The 26,548-nt window shown below is 46.4% G+C and overlaps 1 protein-coding gene across 1 annotated transcript in view; it reads right to left on the reverse strand.

Annotated features, from left to right (window-relative positions):
• Positions 1-1,493: 1,493 nt before the first annotated feature.
• Positions 1,494-26,548, reverse strand: part of LOC118207119 (pikachurin) — a 42,061-nt gene continuing 17,006 nt past the window's right edge. The window contains 24 exon segments of the mRNA XM_035380452.1: positions 1,494-1,832; positions 2,195-2,297; positions 3,242-3,326; positions 3,936-4,007; positions 4,009-4,075; positions 6,163-6,240; positions 6,507-6,530; positions 6,939-7,119; positions 7,224-7,340; positions 7,754-7,865; positions 8,299-8,542; positions 8,824-8,949; positions 10,580-10,769; positions 11,041-11,185; positions 11,392-11,437; positions 11,440-11,491; positions 11,956-12,056; positions 15,068-15,115; positions 15,118-15,153; positions 15,156-15,390; positions 15,493-15,585; positions 15,676-15,788; positions 16,178-16,237; positions 25,450-25,616. Coding sequence (XP_035236343.1) covers positions 1,681-1,832; positions 2,195-2,297; positions 3,242-3,326; positions 3,936-4,007; positions 4,009-4,075; positions 6,163-6,240; positions 6,507-6,530; positions 6,939-7,119; positions 7,224-7,340; positions 7,754-7,865; positions 8,299-8,542; positions 8,824-8,949; positions 10,580-10,769; positions 11,041-11,185; positions 11,392-11,437; positions 11,440-11,491; positions 11,956-12,056; positions 15,068-15,115; positions 15,118-15,153; positions 15,156-15,390; positions 15,493-15,585; positions 15,676-15,788; positions 16,178-16,237; positions 25,450-25,616 — 2,647 coding nt within the window. The 3' untranslated portion in view covers positions 1,494-1,680.

Here is a 26,548-nt window from a genome sequence, read left to right on the forward strand (position 1 = left end):
ACAGAAATCTTGTTAAAAAAAAAAAAAAAAAAAAAAAAGGTATTGTTTTTTAAATGTATTTCTTTTAACGTCTGGCTTATTAGTGACATTGTTGAACAGCCCCCCCTGCCCCCCCCCCCCCCCCCCCCCTTGTGCTGCGGGGCAATTAGTTGCTCTGGCATCTCAACATGCACGCCCTCCCTCCCCATGTGCCCAGGGCATGGAGAGCCAAATCGATTTGTGCATCTGCTGTAACTGACTGCAGCAGCGCAGACTCTAAATAGGCCGGTCGTTAGAGAGGGGGGGGGGGGGGCGCAGAGCTCAGATTTGGAGAGCAGGGCAGCACCTGAACTCGCCTGGAGAATATCTGCCCCGGATGCCTTCACAGAAATTAAACGCTCTTTCCTAAATAGTGCTGATACGACTGAGTCACACATCTCTACATTCTGTGCTAGCAACATAATGTACATGAACCCCAATTATAAAACTGGATCTATACTTCTATAATTCAGGTTTAAACGTGTCAAAGGGTAAAAAAATGTAACTATTGCATTGCCTTAACAACTACTGTGTCCTTCTAGACCACCTGTTTACTGTAATGGTGTTTTAATCCAGGTTAAGATACATGAAGAAGGCAAATAAATCTAAGCAGCTTGTATTAAATGGTTCAGTTTATTTCCTGAAATCTGAAAAGAGTAATAAATTAACATCTTCAAGAATACACAAAATGTACAAAATGCTATACCTTTTTTTGTAGGAGGGGGGCAGGGTACAGGGCTCCAGCAAACAGCAAACTACAGTGCAGTTATCTACCAATAATGGTGATGGTTTTCAGATACTTATGAGTGTTTACAAAAGATAATACTGGTTACACTGGGTCCCAAAAGCAGTGTCAGAATTTGACATTTCAGTGAACAGCCTGAATTCAGCCTTAGCCTGACCAGAGAGAAAAGTGAATTCACTGATTCCTCGCACAAGTAATGAATATTTAACACAAACAGTAGCATCTATTCTCATTCGGGAGACAGCATGCATTCACAGCTTCCGACATGGAAGCTAAGCCAAGCAGTGGTTTATTTAACTGAATTTAGGAGTGTTTTCGGGGGTTATACTGTACAGTAACCCATATGGGCCATTTCACCATTCAAAGACAACCATGGGATTGTGGCTGTAGTGAAGTACGGTGGCCCTGAAGGTCAATCGTCTCTCTCTGAGACAGCTGCTTACGCAGTTTTTCAGAGCATGGAGGCAGAGGCCTCATTTACACACTACAGCATCACAAATGGCGGATTTCCCTCCTGACCCACACAAGAGAACAGGAAAAGGAGAGAGACTCCAACTCAGAGGCTTCAGAACGGACACTTTCACTTCGGGTCAAACCACACTGGCAGCTTCCTCATCTAAAACACCATCACTGGACTGCTGGCTTACAAATGATGCCCTAAATGACTAAACCTTGAGGGTTTAAACAATCTGATCAGGACGTACAAAAAAAAAGAAATAAATAAAATTTGAATCGTCATTCAGGATTCTTCCAAGACAATGTCCTTCAGGAAGTGGAGATGCAACCCTTTCGTATTTCTCGCAGGAAGTACCACTGAGTTGTCCAGTCACATGGCACACCCTCCCTGCTTATGTGGTCCTTGTGTTAGTGGTCCCACTGCAAATAACGTCCCCCAGGAAACAAGGACACCGCAGCTCTTAGTTGCTGCAAGTGTTGATGTTCTTGCCGTCAGCTGCGTCCTCCACGAGGGAGAGGTGGTAGTCTGTGGAGAGGGTGAAATGGGAGACACAGCCGACCAGACCCCGCATGTACTGCCTGTTTGTGTGCAGAGAAATCTCCTTCATCCCCCCTGGGAAACAAGGAACACCATCATCATCAGCATCATCAACATCACCACAATAGCATTACCACCATCACCAGGTAATGGTGACAGTCAACATCACTGTCACATTCTCATGACCATTGCCACCTGCAACAGCATCCTCATCATCACTACCATCATCATCATTGCTACCATCATCATTGCTATGACCCCCTCCTCTGTCTGCCAGTGTTGCTTATTCTGGTTTCTTCACAGGTGCCTGGTGGGCAGAGCAGAGGGTCGTTGGTGGGCGGAGCAGAGAATTGTTGGAGGGCGGATGACATCATCATAATCATCATCACTGTCCCTGTCATCATCGCTATTATGATGACGTCATCGCTGTAACTTACCGACATACAAAACGCCGTTGGTGTTGAGCTGTCTCATTTTTCCCGGTGATTTTCCGGTCTTGGCTCCGTAGTCGTCCACCGTCAACTTCCCAGACTGACCATCCTAAAAATGCGGAGAGAGCATCAGCTGACGTTCCCTTTACCCATCAGAGGGGAGGGACAGAGGCTGATCTTTCTCTCCACTGCAGTGATGCTGGCTGCTATGGACTGGTCACTGTTCACAGGCATTTACACTGAAATAACAGATCAGCTGCAGCCTTGCACAAAAAAATCCAGGCATGTTTCACAAGTTCAATTCTCGCTCTCTCTAACTCTCTCTCTCTCTCTCTCTCTCTCTCTCTTTCACACAAACACGCACGCACACACACCTGCATGCACCCACATGCCTAACAACTTTTTTTTTTTTTTTTTTACTTGATTCAAGGTTAATCTTGCTTTTTTGGCATGGAATACAGTACAAAACCAACTTAATTTGCAAAGCAACAACCCAGGAGAGAGTGCTTCCTAATACGAGTCAACATGACAAGAGGAGCAATGGGCTTTTTTTCAGACGGCCATTTTAAACATGAAACGTGAAAAAAATCTCTCCTCAGAACAGGAGCCATATGCCCTCGGGCACGGCGGGCACTGCCCAATACGTCCCTGAAGACCGGCATATCAAAGGCGTAAACATTGGTTTCAAAGGTTAGTTGCTAAGCAGCCAGGCAGCACAGAGGTCACACCCAGTACGTTTGGCAGGGCTTTAAAAAGAGGCTTCCACACTACATAACATTTTGTGTATTTTTCCTTTCAACAATGAATGCACCAATTTGGCTTTTTTTTTTTTTTTTGTTCTGCTGTAACTGACACGCCTTTCTTTGGCGAGGCACTGCTTCATGCTCGTGCACTGCACTGTCACATGACGCATTACAGGCCAATGGGTGATGCAATACAATCCTGCACAGCCAATCTAAGGACACGTAATCGAGTAAAGAGTTTACGGTTTTAACTGCCGGTCATTCCACGGCTTGTGTGGGTCTACAGGAGGTCGGTTCGAAGGGGGAACAACCTGACGGCCTTGACTCTGTGCCACCTTCCGTCGCTGAAGGTGCCGTTCACCATGACCGTGCCAACCCCGCTGCCCAGGTTGTAGCTGGAGAGACAGAGGGAGGGTCAGTCAGTCCAGCACACATCGCATTTATTACATTACAGGCATTTAGCAGACGCTCTTATCCAGTGTGACTTACACAACTTTTTCACATAGCATTTACACTGCATCCATTTATACAGCTGGATATACGGAAGGAGTGTAGGTTAAGTACTGTACAACGGCAGTGTGCTACCCGGAATCGAACCTGTAACCATTAGGTTACAAGACCAGTTCTTGATACTACACTCCCGTCCACATACCCAATGCATACTGTACACACAAAACAACACATACACACATGCGATTTACATACAGGAGGATACACAAACATACACATTCAGTACTGCATATACTATGCATACATACATGAGTACACACATGCTGTGCTCACAGATGCACACACAAACACACATATATACTGTACACAGAAACACAGAATGCGCACACACACACACACACACACATAAATACACAATCACCCGTACAAAACCCCAGCACAGACACACACCCGTGCAAGCGGTCTGTTCTCAGTTTCTCTTCACAGGAAGTGACACGCAGACAGGAGGACAGGAAGCAGAGAACCGCAGAAGCAGGACGGAGCGGGAGACTCACCTGAAGACGAGGGCCCCGTCCTGCAGGCCGAGGGACAGGAAGTCGCTGTTGGGCCCCGTGGGGCTGCCCCCCCCAGAGTAACAGGCCGTCTGGGGCGGTGCTCTTAAAGCGCATGAACGCGTTAGTCCTGGAGCCGCTGACTCTGAGAACGGATTACACACAGGGCTTTAGGCTCAGCTGCTTTACACACACACACACACGCGCACGCACAACGCACACCACACCACGCACCACGCACGTACACACACGCACACGCACACGCACACGCACACAGATACACACATCCACACACACACACAGACGCACATATAGATTTTATTTCTAACTGACATTATTGATGGTCGGTGTCCCCACTGTGACTGAAGGAAAATGGCATCAGGTTGCCGCGCCAACGAGCCGGGAGAAATAAAGGGCCGGCCAGGCGAGTTCCGCCGTTTACCGCGCAGAACAACAAGCCGCTCTGTAATCCGCCAACCGCTACCACCGTTCAAAAAATAACTGACAAAAACGACACGGGTCAGCTGCGTAATGAAAACGAAGACAAACGCTGCCGTGTCATGGTCTAAACTGCTCGCCACGCGGCTGATGCGCGCGGCACGTAGTCTTACAAAACACCGCTCCCGAAACCTGCCAGATGGAGGCGGTCACGGCAGAGCATGACTTGGGCTTTCGGGACAATCTAACGAGCGCTGCAGGAGGTCTGAAGATGGCAGCCATCTTAAAGTGAGAGAGAACAGGAACGGTGGTTTAAAATCGCTGGTAACCTCACAGGTAGACTGGGGCAGCACTGGTCAACCCTGGTCCTCAAGAGCCAGAGGGTATGAGGATCTTTGCTTCGGTTTGAAAATCACAGACCAGTTTAGAATAAAGAATCCAGGTCAGGTAAATGTGTAATCATTTACTTTAATGAAGTTCTGTAAGAGATGAGCAAGAAAAAACCCAACATTCATCCTGGCCCCCCAGGTCCAGGGTTGGCCACCCATGGGCCCAGAACAAAGACTGAAAAACACACAGATCGGTTCCACAGATACAGCGCACACTCATAAACCTGTTAATACGATTGGTCGAGGAACACGCACGGGGGGATGGGGCTCCTTCGTCCAGACAATGGGCCATTCAGGGGTACTGAGGCCCCCACCAAGGGGAACACACACAGTTTAATCCCTACTCAGGGGGCCCCCAGCGACCACTCCAGGAACAATTCACTTTGGTTAAGTACCAGGAAACCATTAAATGCGGTCGATTTGGGGTCAAGTAGGTTCAAAGGAAATGCCGCAGGGTGCTGTAGGCAACCTGAAATACACGTTCTCACCTGTAGGCTTTTTTTCACTTATTGGCTCCTGTTTTGGGCACACACACTAAGATTTTTTGAAGAAATATTGAATCTGCGCCGTTGCTTCAAATCGACATTGTAAACGTAAGTTGGGTATAAATCCTGATTACTCTTGCACAACCGATACCATTCTTCTTCTGAAAGAAAATTGCCTCTCAATATCACGCAATCTTGTGTTGAGATAATTACCAGTTATCTGCCTGGCTTGTGGGCTTGCTATAAGATATAATTATGGGAGAACGTGAAGCTGAAACACAGGCGGGGCAGCCACAGGTTGCGCTAGTTTAGCTTGCTACGCAGTATGCAAATGCTCAAATACAACAGTCAAGCAGGCAGTTCTCATGTCCCACGCTTCCTGTTTGATGCTTTAAATTGAAACCTAAATTCCACAGACTCCACGGCTCCAGAGGACCGCGATTGGTCACGCCCCACTCTTAAACTTTGCGTCTGTTTGAGGCCATTTCAATTTCATTGTCATTAAAAAAAAAAAAAAAAGCAATACTCATTTTGGACAATATGATTTGATGGTCAATGATGCCTGTTGGCATTTGGCATTTTCACAAATTAATCATTTTAAACATTCGCAACCAACTGCGTTAACTTGACATTTCACTAAAACAGGCCGTTTACATTCAAAAAGGTGTATCATAGCAATATCATGACCGAAAGGTTTGTCCAGATATAAAAATATGAGAACATTCATTTTGCCACATTGTAAAAATATCCTTAACATGGGGCTTCCAGACTGGGGCTTATGACATTTCCAATGAAAAATAAGTATTTTTTTCTAACTTCAACCAAAAGTGTACCCATTGCCTAGGACCACAAAGCCACAATCAAACCCAAGCCATATACTCATATAAAATGAATGCCTTTCAGAATAAAGCAGCGCACCTTTTGAGGATGTCCGGTTGTCGTAGGTGAGGTAGCTGCGTCCGATGAACTGAGGAATCTCTATCGCCTCCGTAACAGCTGGGAGAGGGAGGGGGTGCACTTACTCAACACGACCACTAGATGGAACTCAAGGACTTTTCAGACGAGTAAAAACGACATACTCAATTCACTGTACTGTATTGTAATAGAAAATATCAGCAAACATTAATATGGGCTCAGAATTATTCACAGAATATGTATGAATTAACTTTTGCTGTTTTGGATGTTGTTCATCTCAGTATTCATTAACATCATCTTTGCAAGGAAAAGTATTTGTGAGAACTTTGCAGTACAGAGAGACTTACTGTTTAAGCAATAATTTCCACACTCTTTGCAGCAGAAAAAAAAAGAAGGGGATAGATTTAGGACACGGCAACGTGCAACTCAGTTACATCCACAGCGTCAAATGCATATACTGTGCCTCAGGACCTTCTGGGGTCCCACAGCGCTCACCCTACTGACAGTGCCTGATCACAGAAAGCCCAAACTGTCCTGTGACTCAGGACTGTGACTCAGGACCGTGACTCAGGACCGTTTAGGGTCCCGCAGGCTCACCCTACTGACAGTGCCTGATCACAGAAAGCCCAAACTGTCCTGTGACTCAGGACTGTGACTCAGGACTGTGCCTCAGGACCGTTTGGGGCCCCGCAGACTCACCCTTCTGGCAGTGCCTGATCACAGAAACCCCTGTGACTCAGGACTGTGACTCAGGACCGTTTGGGGCCCCGCAGGCTCACCCTTCTGGCAGTGCCGGCCGTCGTAGCCCAGGGGACAGTCGCACTCGTACTCGTCCCATTTGGGCCGGCACGTCCCGCCGTTGGCGCACGGCTGGTCCACGCAGGGGTGCACGGCGTTCTCCAGATTCACCCCCTCGGCCGGGGCGGCGGTCAGCGGGATGGTGCGGTCGTTGAGGAGGACCTGGAGACGGACGCACGGACGGACGCTCAGGAGAGGGCTGCTCTTTACAAACGCTCCTTTACTGTATCTTACAAGGTCGCATTTAATTAGCATTTTGTCATTACCTTCTGTATGTTGCCGCTGAAGGGTCGCAGGACCCCCGCGCTGCTCTTGGTGATGTCATAATTAGGGACGCCGCCGATGTACAGTGGAGTGTTACACTTGATCTGAGTGAACGCCCCCTGGTGGACACAAGGAGAGGCACACAAACCAGGAACGTGACAGTAAATTACCAGTAATTACACCAGAGGGATCCCTAACCTTTTTAATCTCAAGGCCCCCCTAAACCCCTCTGACTGAGTTTCCCGCCATTAATATTACTGTTAACCATTACCCAGCAGCCACTGCAGGCTCCAGTGCAGTGGCTAGGTCACAGATGGCCAGAAACATGTCCAAAATCAGACATCATTTACATGGTCCTACATCTGATTTGTATACATGACCTTGTATAAATAGGTATACCTGAAAATCCAAAAATATGCCATTTCTAAAATGTGTAAAAAATGAACTGAATATTCGTTCATAGGGCCATTTGACTGAGGCCCCGGTACGGGAGCCCTGCACTAACGGCACAAAATGGCGGCCGTGACCGCACCTCGGCCATGCTCTCCACGGGCCTCTGGTTGTCCACCTGCAGGATGCCGTTCTTTGCGGTACGGGAGACGCGCAGCTCGTGCCAGGAGCCAACGCTGACCGGCTCCTCGCTCCTGCACACACACACACACACACGCACGCACACACACACACACACATACGCACACACCAGGAAAACAGGGGAGGTCACCAACAGACCAACCGACTGAGAAAGACCAGCGCTGAGAGACCTGAATCAAGCCCCACCAATCAGGACTGGGCTCCGGAGCAACTGCCTGATCAGCAGCAACAGCAAACACTCAACTGCTAAAAGCTAGTAACTATAAGAAAACAGGAATCAGATTAAAAGTGAGCGGTGGCATATTTCAGCAGCTAGAGGGCGCAATTTACCCATAAATCAATCAGTCTACTCCATGCAGAAGTACCCTGTGAATAAATGCCGTTTCCTGTACAGTATCTGTGATTTTGTAGCACCGGTGCTGGCAGACAAATTGAGAATGACTTGGCGGGTCTTGGGAGGAGGTGTGAGTTTAGCCAGCGGCGTACCGGATGAGGGCGGCGCCCGTGCCGCAGTCGAAGCGGAACTCCAGGTGCCCGGCCGCCAGCGCGATGGACAGGAAGTCGCGGCTGTCCGTGTCCTCGCTGTAGAGCAGCGTGCCGTCGGGCGCGGCCGGCCGGAAGGTCACCTCAAACTCCATGAAGGAGAGGTACTGCCTGGAGGACTGCGGCCAGGGGGCGCTGGCGTACGACCGCAGCGTCTCGTTGAAGCTCGGCAGCGACAGCAGGAAGCCTGAGGAGGGTCAGAGGTCATTTAACTCACCCACACTCAGAGGCGGTACCGCAACACTCAACGACCAATGAAAACGCAAGGAGAAGAGAAGGAAATAAACACAGACGTTATGTTGGTGGAGTCTCAGTTTGGTGAAGTAAAGAGGGGATTGGACGTTAACATTGTGGAGGCGGAGTCTCAGTTTGGGGAAGTAAAGAGGGGATTGGACGTTAATATTATGGAGGCGGAGTCTCAGTTTGGGCGCAAGGTGGGAAGCCTGGTGAAGTAAAGAGGGGACTCACTCTCCTGGCAGTGCGTGCCCCTGAAGCCAAGCGGGCACAAACAGATGTACCCGTCCGCCCGGTGGGCGAAGCACGTTCCTCCGTTGGCGCAGGTGACCCCTCCACAGACACTCCCGCTGCACTCTCCTGCCAGGTGAACACACACACTCAGTTGAACACACAGGGGAACAGACTCAGGTGAAACAGGTGAAGCACACTCGGGTGAACACACTCAGGTAAAACACAGGGACCAAGCACCCATTTAAAATGCTCAGCCTATTCTCAATGGCAGTAAAAAAATAAAACAAGCCAAAAACCATCAACATTCTTCTCCTGAGATCTTGGGGAAAAAAACACTCAGATCCAGGGCACAAGCAGAGCATTAACTAATAATGCATGTTATGAGGAGGATCCTGTACAGTTCTGAACAAGCATGAGAGAATGGTAAAATAAAGAATCTGCCTGAGTTTGCTCCTGTGTTTGTGCAGAAGAGTGGCAGCACTTTACAGAAAAGTTTTATAGATCTGATTTTTATTCATTTATTTTTTTTTACTGTTGTGCAGATCAAACTGTCGAGCTTCCTGTATGTCCGTGACAGCAGTGGTTATGTCTAAGACGGTGCTGTGTGTGTGCATGTGTGGGCGTGTGCGTGTGTGTGTGCGTGTGTGTGCGAGCGTGTGTGTGTGTGTGTGCGTGCGTGCGTACATGTCTGTGTGTGCAGGCAGTTCACAGAGCAGAGGGGCAGTGCGTGAGAATTCTCCCAGCTCAGTCTCTTCACTGATCCAAGAATGTCTAACATGCTTCACTGATAAAGTCATATCATCCCAACGGCTGTAGGAACACAATTTATTTATTTTTTTAAAGTAAAAACTCTGACTGTTTTGTCCTGAACTGAATAGTTCTCGATATAAAACATGCTGATCACAGGCCACATTATTACACAAACATAATTGTTATGACTGTAAGTATACGCACAGTATGTGCGCCACTGTCCAATCAGAATTAATTACTTCTTAACGGATTAAATCATGTGTTTGGTTTGGCAGAAATCCTGCCGTGTTCGCGGTAAGGCGGAGGCGTGGGAGTGCATATGGATCTCCGGGCCGGCGGAACATATGGCGCACACAAGCGCGGCGCAGACGGCTGAGAGCGACCTTGCTTTGACCTCCGCAGTTTGGGAATCAGACATCTGCGTGGCGTCTTAAATTCAGCTCCCGCTGCCTCTCCCACGGCTCAGCGCCGCCCGCGAACGGACCCGCGGCACGTCTCCCTCAGCGAGGGGAGGACGAGGCGTTCAGAAACCGAAACGCCACAGCGACCGCACGACCAGCGGCCGCCGGCAACATCCCCGCTCCGGCGATCGATGATGCGTCTGCGTCATGACCCCATTCAGTTCAGCAGGGGCTCCCTGCCACCCCCCCCCCCCCGCCAACCCTGCCTGCCCCACCACACTCTCCCTGCTCTCCCCACATAGCCCTAGTCTTTCATTGAGATCCCACACAGTAAGCATTTTATGTGTTGTATCAACTCATACAAAGTACATATGGTCCCTAATGAGCTCAGTTAGAGCTGAAGTAACACCGGGCATTTCACTGTGCAGACGCACAATCTGGCATAAACTGAACTGTGGGGACGTACTAAAAGACAGACAGGTCAGCAGCGAGCGCAACCAAGGCTGACCACGCCCACTGTCGGCCACGCCCACCCCAGCCACGCCCCCTGTCGGCCACACCCACTCCCGGCCACGCCCACCCCCGGCCAGGCCCGGCGTACTCACCGATGTCGGCCCCGCTGAGGGCGTGGCCCCGGGGCCAGGGCCTCATGTCCACGCCCTTGCCGTTGACGCTGACGGACTGCACGCAGCCATGGAAACCGCGGTTGGTCCCCGCGGCCCGCGCCAGCCAGTACACGCCGGGGGCGCCCCCAACGAAGAACGGCGTGCGGAACGTGATCTTGGTGTACTGGCCCTGCGTTTCACAACCAATAAGAGTGCACCGGTAAGGTATGACATCACAATGAAGTGGAACGTGACCTTGGTGTATTGACCCCGCGTTTAACAGGGACCAATAAGAGTGCACAGGTAAGGTATGACATCACAATGAAGCGGAACGTGATTTTGGTGTACTGACCCTGCGTTTGACAGGGACCCACAGGCGTCCAGAAAGTCCACATAATAATCATGTAAACAGAGGGTTTTATAATGTGCCGAACTGCGTGGCGCACACAAGCTGCCCTTACCTGTGAGCGTCCGGACACAGGTGTGTCGTTATCGAGCCTCAGCCACCCGCTCGTCCCGTCCCTGTACACCGTCACGGTGTGCCACTGACCCAGCACCACCCGGCTGTCACTCACGATCTGCGCCGCCCCTGTGCCACAGTTAAACCTGCACCGGTCAAAGGTCAAAGGTCAGAGGTCACTGCTATTGTTAGCTTTCAGCAGGTTTACAATTCCAAGCAGTTCGATGCCCTTAGCAGCGAGCACACGTTTTTAACCCAACGAGCCGCTGAGCAGCGGGCACACGTTTTTAACCCAACGAGCCGCTGAGCAGCGGGCACACGTTTTTAACCCAACGGAGTCCACAGCGCCCACCTGAAGTGCAGCTTGCGGCGAAAGAGCGCCAGGGAGGTGTAGTCCCGCGGGCGTGCTCGTTCTCCCCACAGTACAGCAGCAGCCCGTCCTCCGCCTCCGTCTGACAGACACACAGACACACAGACACACACACACACAGACAGAGACAGACAGAGACAGACACACAGACACACAGACAGAGACAGACAGAGACAGACACACAGACACACAGACACACAGACAAAGACAGACAGACAGACAGACATCCTTCCCGTCAGCACCTAAACCGCTGGTACCCAACCCTGCTCCAGGAGATCAACCGTCCTTTTGGTTTTCACTCCAACTCTAACAAACCACACCTCATTCAACAGCTACAGATCTTATTGAGCTGCTTTTTAGTGGTGTCAGGTGTGCCAAATTAGGGTTGGAATGATAACCTGATACAGATTACTTGCCAGGTGAAAGCCATATTACTCCATTCAAGACTGAAACCCCTACTTTCCTACTCTGAGGATTATAGACTATAGCAGAGTGATACCTGGCCTCCATTTTGAGTTAACCTGACAAACAGCCAAAGCATCTCACCTTGAACTCGAGGGTGATCTGAAAAGTCTGGTAGGAATTCTTCAGGGGTTCAAAGGTCATGTGGGAGTAGCCGTAGAACTGAGGATACTGCACTGCCACACCTGGGTGAGGGGGGGTGAGGGGTCACAGACGAAAATAAGACTGAGTTATTCTACTGCTTAACAGAAGCAGAATTGAACAGGGGCATCTGCAGAGGGATACTGAAAGTCTTTGTCACGTGAAATGCATGTTGGTGCAATTCTGACATGGGGAATTAAGACTCTGGGGGTCTTGCTCAACAAACAAAGTCAAAAAAGACATGAAGTATGTAGAGAATACAGAGAGAGAGATAGAGAGGGAGAGGTGGAGGGAGAATACATGATAGAAGATTCTTCTCAGAGAGTGCCCTTCTAGTCAGCTCTCTTATTTTCCCCATCAGCCCCCCCCCCGCCCCCCGCCCCCCGCCCCACCCTCCCCACCCTCCCCTCATCAGTCTCCATCCCCCCCCCCCCGGTAGTTCTCCCATCTGCGGGAGGGACACAGCGCTGGAGGGAAGGTTACTGTGACTGCCGTTACTGAATGCTCCCATGGGCATGAGAAGGGACAACCAAACCGTCCCCCAGTCTCACAGTATCAATCTGCACCCCCCCCCTCACCCCCCCCACCCCCAGCCTCACGGTATCAATCTGCAGTCTGTACAGTTTAGTGCTGCAGCTACAGGGCTGTGGGCACACAGGACAGGGAGAAGCTCTACACCTGCACCATCAGCAGCAGCACCAGCACCTGCACCTGCACCTGAACCTGCACCATCAGCAGCACCTGCACCTGCACCTGAACCTGCACCATCAGCAGCACCTGCACCTGCACCTGAACCTGCACCAGCAGCAGCACCTGCACCTGCACCTGTACCTGCACCAGCAGCAGTACAGCAATCCTTCAGCCACCTCAGCACCTCCAGCACGGGACACAATTTGACCCAAGCATTCAGCAGCGTATGCATGTCATGAAGGTGCCAGGAACTGAAATCTAATGTCTAGTAAATTTCCGTACATGTTAAAATACATGTCATATCCTCCTATTCGGGAACATCTATTGCTTTGAAAATGATAGAAAATGGCTGCAGAGAAAGATTTAGACATAAAAGGAGGTTCTCGTTTTGATGGAGGTCAAGAGTGACCCAAGATTTTCCAGAATGTTTGGTGGCTGAATCATTGTGACTATAAATGGCTAAATTATTGGATGTTTTGTAAGCGGGGGGGTGTACACAGACATGCTTATATCTGTCCTACCGTTGTGTATAAGTGCAGTCGGAGGAGAGGAAACACAGTAAATCACATTAGCGGGGTCGTGGAGAGGAGACCTTGAGCACAACAAAAAGGGGGAACAGAGCCCGGCGAGAACGACAGGAAAAACAGGAGGAGAGAAAACCTCTGGGGAAATGAAAGGAGGGAAGAGGGAATTCCATCACTCATCCCATCTCAGAGGGGGAGAGGGAAGGAGGGAAGAGGGAATTCCATCACTCATCCCATCTCAGAGGGGGAGAGGGAAGGAGGGAAGAGGGAATTCCATCACTCATCCCATCTCAGAGGGGGAGAGGGAAGGAGAAAGGGATATAAAGGGAGGAGAAGAAAGGCAAACGGCGAGGACTGTCCTTCAGAGAACAGATCAAAACCGGGGGGGGGGCGTTTCGGTTTGTTTTTGGGGGGGGGGGGGCGGGGGGGGGGGGGGGGCGCTGAGGAGTCCTGTAGGACGCGTAGGGAAATGGAAGCTTCTGTCTGTGGGGTACCTTCACTTCAGCAAAAGCTGCGATTAGGAAGAATTCAGAAAGTTTCCCAGCGGTGGTGAAATTGGAAAGGCTAATAAACCAAGGAAATATCATCGGAGATAATTACCGCTTGGAATAAAATGGCCTTGTGAGAAATTTTCGGGTCCATTGAGCATCTTTCGGTGAAATGAAATTTTCCAGATGCGACAGGAATAGGTTTATATCGAACCACGGCCACCGTGATCATCATGACCGCCGGTGAAAGCGAAGCCGCTCTGCTATTCTAAGAAATTATGACGTACAAAAGAGACAGAATTAGCATTAACGTTATTGTTAAGTTTAAAACGTTCTTTCCGGAGCAATCAGCCCACTCAAGCTGGCACAAATCCGTCATCACATTAAGATTATTTTAAAATGACTGCACACAACTTTTGAGGACTCCTTCCTAATTGTATTTCTTAACCAGTTTTCGTCCCGATTCTAATAAACCTTTTGAACGATGAGATAAGGACAATCCTGGCTAACTGAAACCCACCCATCCTGAATGAAACACGCAGACTGCAGCTCTGCAGCTCGCAGTTGGCACCGGCAAAGAAACAGGACCAGACCAGGGACACACATCACTACAGGGATACGATACCTGGCAGCCCTCCAACTTTTATTTGCACCATCACGTATCATCATATCTTTTTTATACTTTATTCATAACAGATTTATGAAAATCAAATATTTTTCTCCGCTCTTAACTATATCCGGGGGTCACGAAATATTCTCAGAGCTGGAATGGGGAGAAAGAGCTGGAGCAGGCGATGGCTTTAATTATGGATAGTCTCTCCTGTACCACACACAAATGGATTCCGTTCTGGCCACCGGCCACCAGACAGCAAACAATTTTCTGATTCCAAGAGCATTCTGGGAAAGTTAGGGCAAAAGTTCCAGCGGTACATTTGGATTGTATTAGGGTCAGGGTTTAGGATATATATATAAAAAATAATCTAAATTGAGTATGACCATTCGCCGGAAATTCTTTCAGGACTTTTATGTAAGAACCTGCCATTACTGAAACTGAAATTCTGAACCTCTGCAGTAGATTCAGTTATTTACATTGACACATTGAAGACATTTTCATGGCTAAACGACAACCATGAGGAGTAACTGACGTGGGGAACATTTTTCAAATATACAGCATAAGATCGTTTTAGGAACGTATGTCAGCACACAATCAAAGGGAATCAAACCAGTGATATGGCCCAAATTTCCAATATTTTTGAAAAGTTATTGGCTAGAACAGGAGGTGGGTTTTGACCCCCTTACCCTCAGAGCAGGTGACCCCCCCCGGCCCAGGCTGCAGTGGCATAACCCCCTTACCCTCAGAGCAGGTGACCCCCCCCCGGCCCAGGCTGCAGTGGCACCGCGACCCCCGCTGTCGTAGTCGTTGATGCAGAAGCTGTCGGGGGGCACACCGTGTCCTCGCAGGGCAGGTCGTAGAAGCGGGGGACGGGCCCCTTCCATTGGGTGACGGGTCTGGAGGGGGCGGGGACTAGCGCGGGAGGCGGAGGTGTGGCTGTGGAGGGGGCGGGGCCTAAGGTGGCAGCGGAGGCCTCTGTGGTGGCGGTGGCAGTGGGCGTGGCGGGGTTAAAGGTCACGGTGGTGGAGTAGAAGGCCTCGGGGGTGGGTGTGGTGGGTGTAGGCTCAGCAGTGGTGGTGGGGGTGGGGTGGGGGCAGGGTGGTGGTGGGCGCAGGGGCAGAGGTGGTGGCGCTGGTCGGGGCAGCAGTGGCGGTCGTGTTGGGGCAGCGGTGGTTCTCCTGTAGATCACGTTTCCTGTCCCCGTCTGGGAGCGCAGCTGGGACTTCCTGTCGTCCGTGACGGCGGGAAACGGGTCGAGCTGAAAAGCGAGCGGACGCAGGGCGGTGAGCGGCGGCGCGCGGGGTTCCAGCGAGCTCTTCCTCACGGCCGCGCGTCGCGGGTCACCCACCTCCTCGATGTAGACGTCGTAGTCCGAGTCGTCTGCGTCGAAGCCGTCCTCGTCGTAGCTCTGCGGCCCGGTGATGTAGCCCCGGCTGTAACCGCTGCCCACCTCCTCCGCAACTGCGCGGACGACAGAACAGAGGGAGCGGGGAGCAGCATCATTTGGACATGCTCCATACGGCCATTTTACATAACGCTGTTCTGTCATTCATTTAAAATAAAAAACACATCTTTAGAAAGATTCTTGCATTCACCTTTCTTGCATTCTCAGAAGCTAAAACATCACAGATTGTAAGTTAATACGACAGTGTGCTATATGTGTTCAGAACTGAAACGCAGTTCTCTCGCGGGTTGATGAAGATGAGGGTGAAGAGCAGTTATTACAGGTGAACTGAGGAACGGCACATGCACCCAATAGGAGCTGGTGACAATGCATGGGATGAGGTGATTGGTGGTCTCCATGGCGATGAAACATGGGGGGTGGAGCCCAACCCAAACCCCAGGCATACCTGTCACTCTGTACCCGTGCCGATTCACCAGGTATCGGAAACTGCGCTGTGGGTACAGGACTGCCCGAGGGGGCGGAGACAAAAGAACACACCTGTCAATCAACTGAGGGGAGGGACCAACAGTCCCATTGCACAGCTGAGCTTGAAAAATATTTTGTTTGGAAAGGCAATTCTCAGGTAAACTCAAATAAATTATTTCGCTGTAAAATGCACAAAATGCACCCGGTAGCTCTCAAAACAAGTCTTTCGCTGTAAAAATGCGTCCAGTACATATAGTTTTCTCTCAAAGTGAAAGGCTGAACATTGGTCATTTCATGGTGCATGTTTTGGCAGAGCAACGACACGCTCTGATTGGCTGGATAAATGACACTGGGAGTAAAACTTCACGCATCGCAGAGCGCCTGTCTTTGAAAGCTGGTCATGGAAACAGCACCCAAACACGCAAAAACAGAGTCCTGAATTGAGCCATTAATCTACCTAATCTATAATCTCTCTACGGCGGGGGGGGGGGGGGGCGCAATTTCAGTCCTGGAGGGCCAGCATATGTGCAGGTTTTTGTTTCCATCAGTTACCCAGGCCAAATGAGCTAACTGGCTGTGTGCACCAACACTGGTTATGTTCACCGGTAGATTAGACCACAGACACTAAAACGTTTCATAGTCTGCAGCGTCCCTTCACTAAGAAATGCAGCTAAAATGTCCGATGGTGTAAACAGACGTTAATTAAGTAATTAATTAAGCTCAGAAGTTTGGGAATGAAACCCAGAAGCAGACACCGGCCCTCGGTGCCCACCTCTGCTCTACGCTGTGCCATGTTAAGGGACAGGTGCCTACGCTGGCACACGGTGCCGTGCGTGTGAGCGCGTTTCCGTGTTGATGAGATCACGCGTGTGTTTGCAAGTGCGGTGGCCTCGATCGGGACAGAGGTCACACGACACTCGCCCCCAATCACCCCCCCCCCTCCTCACTGCGGGAGGTCCGGCCTGCTCTTAATCCTGTCTGAGGCAGACAGAGGGAATAACCCGATTTCATCCAGTGGAGGATAGGGGGGGGCGGGTGAGTGGGGGAGGGGTCTGGGGGCGGGGCTGTGACGCAGGGGCTGGCCTCTCTGTCCAAACCACCAGGGTTTAAGATGCTTAATTCAATTAGCCCGGGTTAACCCCCTGACAGCCAGGCTGCGTGCGAGGGCTTGTGCCCCCCCCCCTCCCTTAACCCCCCCACGGTCCTGCACACACCTCCCACCGCACCCAACCCGCCCAGTGCTCTCTCCTGCCTGCACCGATCGGATCCCCGCGAAGGTTTGGGAGCGCGACAGAAATAACAGGTCGCAGTGGCGCTCGGATGCGAGACAGTACTGCCACAAATACGACACACCACCTAAAGACCTGGGAGAGTAACCCAGAGGATACGCAGCTGCACCCTTACAGCGACACACTTACCCACTGCTTCAGTACATACTCAGCTTCAGCAGAGGATACGCAGCTGCACACTTACAGCGACACACTTACCCACTGCTTCAGTACACACCCAGCGTCAGCAGAGGATAATGCGTAAGAGTGTACATTACATAAGTCGCCCAGGACAAGGGCATCGGCTAAGCAGACGTTTGACATAAACCGCTTCTTCGTCTCACATTAAAATCCCAGTGACTTCATGGCCAGGGGATTTCAACTCTGAGAGCATCAAAACCTTAAGCATCACTATAAGTGAAATGTCATGGCTAGGGTTCAGAAACGCCTCCTGACCATAGTCTTCTTCATGTAGACAGATTGCAAAGAATGAGTGTAAAATGCATCGCACGTTACCACTTAACTGTCTCCACAAATGTGCACATTTCTATTAATGATGCAGTTGATGAGGTAGCAAATTATCGTATTTCTAATATTAGAGCACTTATGTCATCTCTCTGGGGACTTTTTGAGACAGCGAAGAGATGATTCAGAATTTAAACTCTAATAAGAAGCGGGAATGAAATGCTTCCTCGTGAAAGGCAATAGGACGTGACTGAAAACTCCACCCTGATTGGCAGCTCGATGCGCTCGTCTTTCTCTCTCCACCAATAGGAGCGAGCCTGTTTTCTCTGGAGGGAGCTCTGAGGCTTCATTAGTCTGTCCTGCTAGGAGAGGTGTTTAAGCCAATTACACCATGCGGGGCTTGGAGCAAAGAGGCAGGCTAATTTCAAGCAACATATATTTCAAATGAGAGACGGAGAATACGGGTGGTCCTGTGCACCCCCCCCCCATCCTGTGCGCTAACTTGTAACGATAGGATAAGGAACTGTACTGTACTCTACTGTAGACTGAGGCGCATTTGTCTTTTAGTCACCCAGGTGCATTGTGGGTACCATTTACTGAATAGCCTGAATTGAGGATATTCAGTAAGTGACTTGCAAAATGATTGTTGAAAAGGACAGAAACCCTAGGCTAATCAGGCAAAGAGACTCAGAGACCTCAAAGCATCCTACAGAGTTTATGTTCACATGCTTTTATGGGAAAACTAAACTGGCCAAAAACAGCCGGAACAGGGCAATCTAGTCAGAACACAGATTAGTCCCAGAGCTGCTGTAGTCACAGAACCTTTACCCTAAACAAGCTCGTCAAAACTGAAACACATGCCCACGCAGGCACACGTGCCCAACCGCACACACACACACGCACACACACACTCACCTGCACACACCTGATTATTTTGCATTTGTATTATTCTATTCTTGATATTTTACCTTGTTTATAATCAATTTTAATGGGGTTTCTGAAGTTTTCCAATCTACCAATGGCTTCAATTAGGGTTAAGGCCCAAATTAGGGTTAGGGTTAGGAAAACCGTAAGTCTGAGGGTAAAGGCAAGTTCACAGCTGTGTTCAGCAGCTTGAATAATGGTTAAGACACAGGTTTGTTTATGATTTTGAATGAGTCAAATATTTCCTACTGTAGCATGGGTACCTATGGCCTTTAACAACATGTGCAATATATTCATATTCCTTCAAGAAATAAAAATGTTTTTAAAAGACCTGAAACATTATTTTTCATTTGTATTATTCTATTCTTGATATTTACCTTGTTTATTAATCAATTTTAATGGGTTTTCTGAAGTTTTCCAATCTACCAATGGCTTCAATTAGGGCTTAAGGGCCCAAACTTAGGGTTAGGGTTAGGAAAACCGTAAGTCTGAGGGTAAAGGCAAGTTCACGGCTGTGTTCAGCAGCTTAGAAAATGGTTAGGACACAGGTTTGTTAATGATTTTGAATGAGTCAAATTTTTTCTACTGTAGCATGGGTACCAATGGCCATTAAAAGAATGTCAATATATATCCATATTTCTTCAAGAAATTAAAATGTTTTAAATTACCTGAAACGTTATTTTTCATTTGTATTATTTATTCTTGATATTTACCTTGTTTATTAATCAATTTTTACTGGGTTTTCTGAAGTTTTCCAATCTTCCAATGGCTTTCAATTAGGGTTAGGGGCCCAAACTAGGGTTAGGGTTAGGAAAACCGTAAGTCTGAGGGTAAAGGCAAGTTCACGGCTGTGTTCAGCAGCTTGAATAATGGTAGGACACAGGTTTGTTAATGATTTGAACAAGTCAAATTTTTTCTACTGTAGCATGGGTACCTATGGCCTTAACAACATGTGCAATATATTCATATTTCTTCAAGAAATAAAATGTTTTTTAAAGACCTGAAACGATTATTTTTCATTTGTATTATTCTATTCTTGATATTTACCTTGTTTATTAATCAATTTTTAAATGGGTTTTCTGAAGTTTTCCAATCTACCAATGGCTTCAATTAGGGCTAAGGGCCCAAACTAGGGTTAGGGTTAGGAAAACCGTAAGTCTGAGGGTAAAGGCAAGTTCACGGCTGTGTTCAGCAGCTTAGAATAATGGTTAGGACACAGGTTTGTTAATGATTTTGAACAAGTCAAATATTTCCTACTGTAGCATGGGTACCTATGGCCTTTAACAACATGTGCAATATATTCATATTTCTTCAAGAAATAAAAATGTTTTTAAAAGACCTGAAACATTATTTTGCATTTGTATTATTCTATTCTTGATATTTACCTTGTTTATTAATCAATTTTAAATGGGTTTTCTGAAGTTTTCCAATCTACCAATGGCTTCAATTAGGGCTAAGGGCCCAAACTTAGGGTTAGGGTTAGGAAAACCGTAAGTCTGAGGGTAAAGGCAAGTTCACGGCTGTGTTCAGCAGCTTGAAAAATGGTTAGGAGACAGGTTTGTTAATGATTTTGAATGAGTCAAATTTTTTCTACTGTAGCATGGGTACCAATGGCCATAAAAGAATGTTCAATATATATCCATATTTCTTCAAGAAATTAAAAATGTTTTTAAATTACCTGAAACGTTATTTTCATTTGTATTATTTATTCTTGATATTTACCTTGTTTATTAATCAATTTTTACTGGGTTTTCTGAAGTTTTCCAATCCTTCCAATGGCTTAATTAGGGTTAGGGCCCAAACTAGGGTTAGGGTTAGGAAAACCGTAAGTCTGAGGGTAAAGGCAAGTTCACGGCTGTGTTCAGCAGCTTAGAATAATGGTTAGGACACAGGTTTGTTAATGATTTTGAACTAGTCAAATATTTTCCTACTGTAGCATGGGTACCTATGGCCTTAACAACATGTGCAATATATTCATATTTCTTCAAAAAATAAAATGTTTTTAAATGACCTGAAACATTATTTTGCATTTGTATTATTCTATTCTTGATAGTTTACCTTGTTTATTAATCAATTTTTAATGGGTTTTCTGAAGTTTTCCAATCTACCAATGGCTTCAATTAGGGTTAAGGGCCCAAACTAGGGTTAGGGTTAGGAAAACCGTAAGTCTGAGGGTAAAGGCAAGTTCACGGCTGTGTTCAGCAGCTTAAATAATGGTTAGGACACAGGTTTGTTAATGATTTTGAACAAGTCAAATATTTCCTACTGTAGCATGGGTACCTATGGCCTTTAACAACATGTGCAATATATTCATATTTCATCAAGAAATAAAAATGTTTTTAAAAGACCTGAAACATTATTTTGCATTTGTATTATTCTATTCTTGATATTTACCTTGTTTATAATCAATTTTAAATGGGTTTTCTGAAGTTTTCCAATCTACCAATGGCTTCAATTAGGGCTTAAGGGCCCAAATTAGGGTTAGGGTTAGGAAAACCGTAAGTCTGAGGGTAAAGGCAAGTTCACGGCTGTGTTCAGCAGCTAGAAAAATGGTTAGGAGACAGGTTTGTTAATGATTTTGAATGAGTCAAATTTTTTCTACTGTAGCATGGGTACCAATGGCCATAAAAGAATGTTCAATATATATCCATATTTCTTCAAGAAATTAAAATGTTTTTAAATTACCTGAAACGTTATTTTCATTTGTATTATTTTATTCTTGATATTTACCTTGTTTATTAATCAATTTTTACTGGGTTTTCTGAAGTTTTCCAATCTTCCAATGGCTTTAATTAGGGTTAGGGCCCAAACTAGGGTTAGGGTTAGGAAAACCGTAAGTCTGAGGGTAAAGGCAAGTTCACGGCTGTGTTCAGCAGCTTGAATAATGGATAGGACACAGGTTTGTTAATGATTTTGAACAAGTCAAATATTTCCTACTGTAGCATGGGTACCTATGGCCTTTAACAACATGTGCAATATATTCATATTCTTCAAGAAATAAAAATGTTTTAAAGACTGAAACATTATTTTTCATTTGTATTATTGTATTCTTGATATTTACCTTGTTTATAATCAATTTTAAATGGGTTTTCTGAAGTTTTCCAATCTACCAATGGCTTCAATTAGGGCTAAGGGCCCAAACTTAGGGTTAGGGTTAGGAAAACCGTAAGTCTGAGGGTAAAGGCAAGTTCACGGCTGTGTTCAGCAGCTTAGAATAATGGTTAGGACACAGGTTTGTTAATGATTTTGAACAAGTCAAATATTTCCTACTGTAGCATGGGTACCTATGGCCTTTAACAACATGTGCAATATATTCATATTTCTTCAAGAAATAAAATGTTTTTAAAGACCTGAAACATTATTTTGCATTTGTATTATTGTATTCTTGATATTTACCTTGTTTATTAATCAATTTTAATGGGTTTTCTGAAGTTTTCCAATCTTACCAATGGCTTCAATTAGGGTTAAGGGCCCAAACTTAGGGTTAGGGTTAGGAAAACCGTAAGTCTGAGGGTAAAGGCAAGTTCACGGCTGTGTTCAGCAGCTTGAAAAATGGTTAGGAGACAGGTTTGTTAATGATTTTGAACTGAGTCAAATTTTTTCTACTGTAGCATGGGTACCTAATGGCCATTAAAAGAATGTTCAATATATATCCATATTTCTTCAAGAAATTAAAATGTTTTTAAATTACCTGAAACGTTATTTTGCATTTGTATTATTTTATTCTTGATATTTACCTTGTTTATTAATCAATTTTAAATGGGTTTTCTGAAGTTTTCCAATCTACCAATGGCTTCAATTAGGGTTAAGGGCCCAAATTAGGGTTAGGGTTAGGAAAACCGTAAGTCTGAGGGTAAAGGCAAGTTCACAGCTGTGTTCAGCAGCTTGAATAATGGTTAGGACACATGTTGTTAATGATTTGAATGAGTCAAATATTTCTACTGTAGCATGGGTACCTATGGCCTTTAACAACATGTGCAATATATTCATATTTCTTCAAAAATAAAAATGTTTTTAAAAGACCTGAAACATTATTTTGCATTTGTATTATTCTATTCTTGATGTTTACCTTGTTTAATAATCATTTTTAATGGGTTTTCTGAAGTTTTCCAATCTACCAATGGCTTCAATTAGGGTTAAGGGCCCAAACTAGGGTTAGGGTTAGGAAAACCGTAAGTCTGAGGGTAAAGGCAAGTTCACGGCTGTGTTCAGCAGCTTGAAATAATGGTTAGGACACAGGTTTGTTAATGATTTTGAATGAGTCAAATATTTCCTACTGTAGCATGGGTACTATGGCCTTTAACAACAATGTGCAATATATCATATTTCTTCAAGAAATAAAAATGTTTTTAAAGACCTGAAACATTATTTTGCATTTGTATTATTCTATTCTTGATATTTACCTTGTTTATTAATCAATTTTAAATGGGTTTTCTGAAGTTTTCCAATCTACCAATGGCTTCAATTAGGGTTAAGGGCCCAAACTAGGGTTAGGGTTAGGAAAACGGTAAGTCTGAGGGTAAAGGAAAGTTCACGGCTGTGTTCAGCAGCTTAAATAATGGTTAGGACACAGGTTTGTTAATGATTTTGAATGAGTCAAATATTTCCTACTGTAGCATGGGTACCTATGGCCTTTAACAACAAAAGCAATATATTCTTATTTCTTCCAGAAATAAAAATGTTTTTAAAAGACCTGAAACATTATTTTGCATTTGTATTATTCTATTCTTGATATTTACCTTGTTTATTAATCAATTTTAAATGGGTTTTCTGAAGTTTTCCAATCTACCAATGGCTTCAATTAGGGTTAAGGGCCCAAATTAGGGTTAGGGTTAGGAAAACCGTAAGTCTGAGGGTAAAGGCAAGTCCACGGCTGTGTTCAGCAGCTTGAAAAATGGTTAGGACACATGGTTTGTTAATGATTTTGAATGAGGTCAAATTTTTTCTACTGTAGCATGGGTACCAATGGCCATAAAAGAATAGTTCAATATATATCCATATTTCTTCAAGAAATTAAAATGTTTTTAAATTACCTTGAAACGTTATTTTTTCATTTGTATTATTTTATTCTTGATATTTACCTTGTTTATTAATCAATTTTTACTGGGTTTTCTGAAGTTTTCCAATCTTCCAATGGGATTTAATTAGGGTTAGGGGCCCAAACTAGGGTTAGGGTTAGGAAAACCGTAAGTCTGAGGGTAAAGGCAAGTTCACAGCTGTGTTCAGCAGCTTGAATAATGGATAGGACACAGGTTTGTTAATGATTTTGAACAAGTCTAATGTTTTCTACTGTAGCATGTCTACTTATGGCCTTTAACAACATGTGCAATATATTCATATTTCTTCAAAAAATAAAAATGTTTTTAAAAGACCTGAAACATTATTTTCATTTGTATTATTCTATTCTTGATATTTACCTTGTTTATTAATCAATTTTAAATGGGTTTTCTGAAGTTTTCCAATCTACCAATGGCTTCAATTAGGGCTAAGGGCCCAAATTAGGGTTAGGGTTAGGAAAACCGTAAGTCTGAGGGTAAAGGCAAGTTCACGGCTGTGTTCAGCAGCTTGAATAATGGTTAGGACACAGGTTTGTTAATGATTTTGAACAAGTCAAATATTTCCTACTGTAGCATGGGTACCTATGGCCTTTAACAACATGTGCAATATATTCATATTTCTTCAAGAAATAAAAATGTTTTTAAAAGACCTGAAACATTATTTTGCATTTGTATTATTCTATTCTTGATATTTACCTTGTTTATTAATCAATTTTTAATGGGTTTTCTGAAGTTTTCCAATCTACCAATGGCTTCAATTAGGGCTAAGGGCCCAAATTAGGGTTAGGGTTAGGAAAACCGTAAGTCTGAGGGTAAAGGCAAGTTCACGGCTGTGTTCAGCAGCTTGAAAAATGGTTAGGACACAGGTTTGTTAATGATTTTGAATGAGTCAAATTATTTTCCTACTGTAGCATGGGTACCTATGGCCATAAAAAAATGTTCAATATATATCCATATTTCTTCAAGAAATTAAAATGTTTTTAAAATTACCTGAAACATTATTTTTCATTTGTATTATTTATTCTTGATATTTACCTTGTTTATAATCAATTTTTAATGGGTTTTCTGAAGTTTTCCAATCTTACCAATGGCTTCAATTAGGGTTAAGGGCCCAAACTTAGGGTTAGGGTTAGGAAAACCGTAAGTCTGAGGGTAAAGGCAAGTTCACGGCTGTGTTCAGCAGCTTGTAAAAATGGTTAGGACGACAGGTTTGTTAATGATTTGAATGAGTCAAATTTTTTCTACTGTAGCATGGGTACCAATGGCCATAAAGAATGTTCAATATATCCATATTTCTTCAAGAAATTAAAATGTTTTTAAATTACCTTGAAACGTTATTTTGCATTTGTTATTGTTATCTTGATATTTACACACACACGTATACCCACACGTATACCCACACACGCGCACACCACATGCACACGCAGACACACGCGCACACACACACACACTCTCCCCATGTCCAGCAGGAAACCCTCGGCGCTTGGTTCCTTTCTGCAGAAGCGTGTCCCGGGTGGGACGCGAGCGCGCTGACTCACCGAGCGTGCGGGCGGGGCTGTTGATGGCGCTGGGCGGGCTCGCCCCGTGGGTGTTCACGGCCCGGACCACAAACTGGTACTCCGTGTCCGGATTCAGGCCCTTCAGCACCATGGAGTTGGCTGCGATCGGCTCCCGGATGGACGTCCACTCGGTGTCCAGCTCGGGCCTGAGGAACGCGGTCGCAGGGATTTAGACTTCCGGAACGTTCCGGAATACCCAGGCTGGTACCTCCAGAGAGCGCCGTCAGACAGCGGTGTGATATAAAACCTCAAGAAGTTTAAAAACCTTCGGTAACCCGTGTTTATAAACTGTAGAATGCAGGTGTTTGATGGTGTCAGCCTTTATTGCAGTGGAAAAGCTGTCGCTAACCTTTATGAATAACCCCCCCCCCCCCTCAGCCCAAAGCGCAGTTTAAAATATATTTGTCACCTTTTAACTTAAAAAGCATCAACAGGACAACATGAGCAATGTGCTGAGAATCCACAGCCACTGAGCCAGATCTCAGCGCTGCTGCATATTTAATGGGCAGAACTGGTTATGAATCAGAACGCTGGGTTTGTACACGAGCCAGCCGGTCGCCATGAGAACCCGGTGCTCCGCAAGGTCACCCCCCCCCCCCCACCCGCCACCCCCACCCCCTGGAAGCAGGAGACCCAGAGGGCACCAGGGGGGAGGGAAAGACAGCGGGGTCGATGAAGGATGTGTGCCAAGGCAGGCGGGGGGGGGGGGGGGTTGGCAGAGTTTAGAAATCACCCTAGATGCTCCGATCCAATACGAGGGGGTGTGGGGGGGGGTGGGGGGGGGGGCCGAAGAGTGTTTCCCAAACGCTCTCAAACACTCTTCCTCTCTCCCTCTCTTCCTCTGCCTCTCCCACTCCCTCCAGCTCTCTCTCTCTCTCTCTCTTTCTCCCCCTCCTTCTCCCTCTTGTTCCCAGTTAAAGTAAACTGTTGAGTAAACACCAGAGCTTCAGTGTAATCCATCAAACGCACTCAGTCTGAACGTGCGCTCCGTGCTCTCCAGCACATTCAGCTTCACTCTCCGGCTCTGCCTGCAGCGTATGACATCACTGCTTCTTCCCGCGCACGGCCTGCCAGCCAC

The sequence above is a fragment of the Anguilla anguilla genome, chromosome 10, assembly GCF_013347855.1.
Source record: "Anguilla anguilla isolate fAngAng1 chromosome 10, fAngAng1.pri, whole genome shotgun sequence".
Taxonomy (NCBI): domain Eukaryota; kingdom Metazoa; phylum Chordata; class Actinopteri; order Anguilliformes; family Anguillidae; genus Anguilla; species Anguilla anguilla.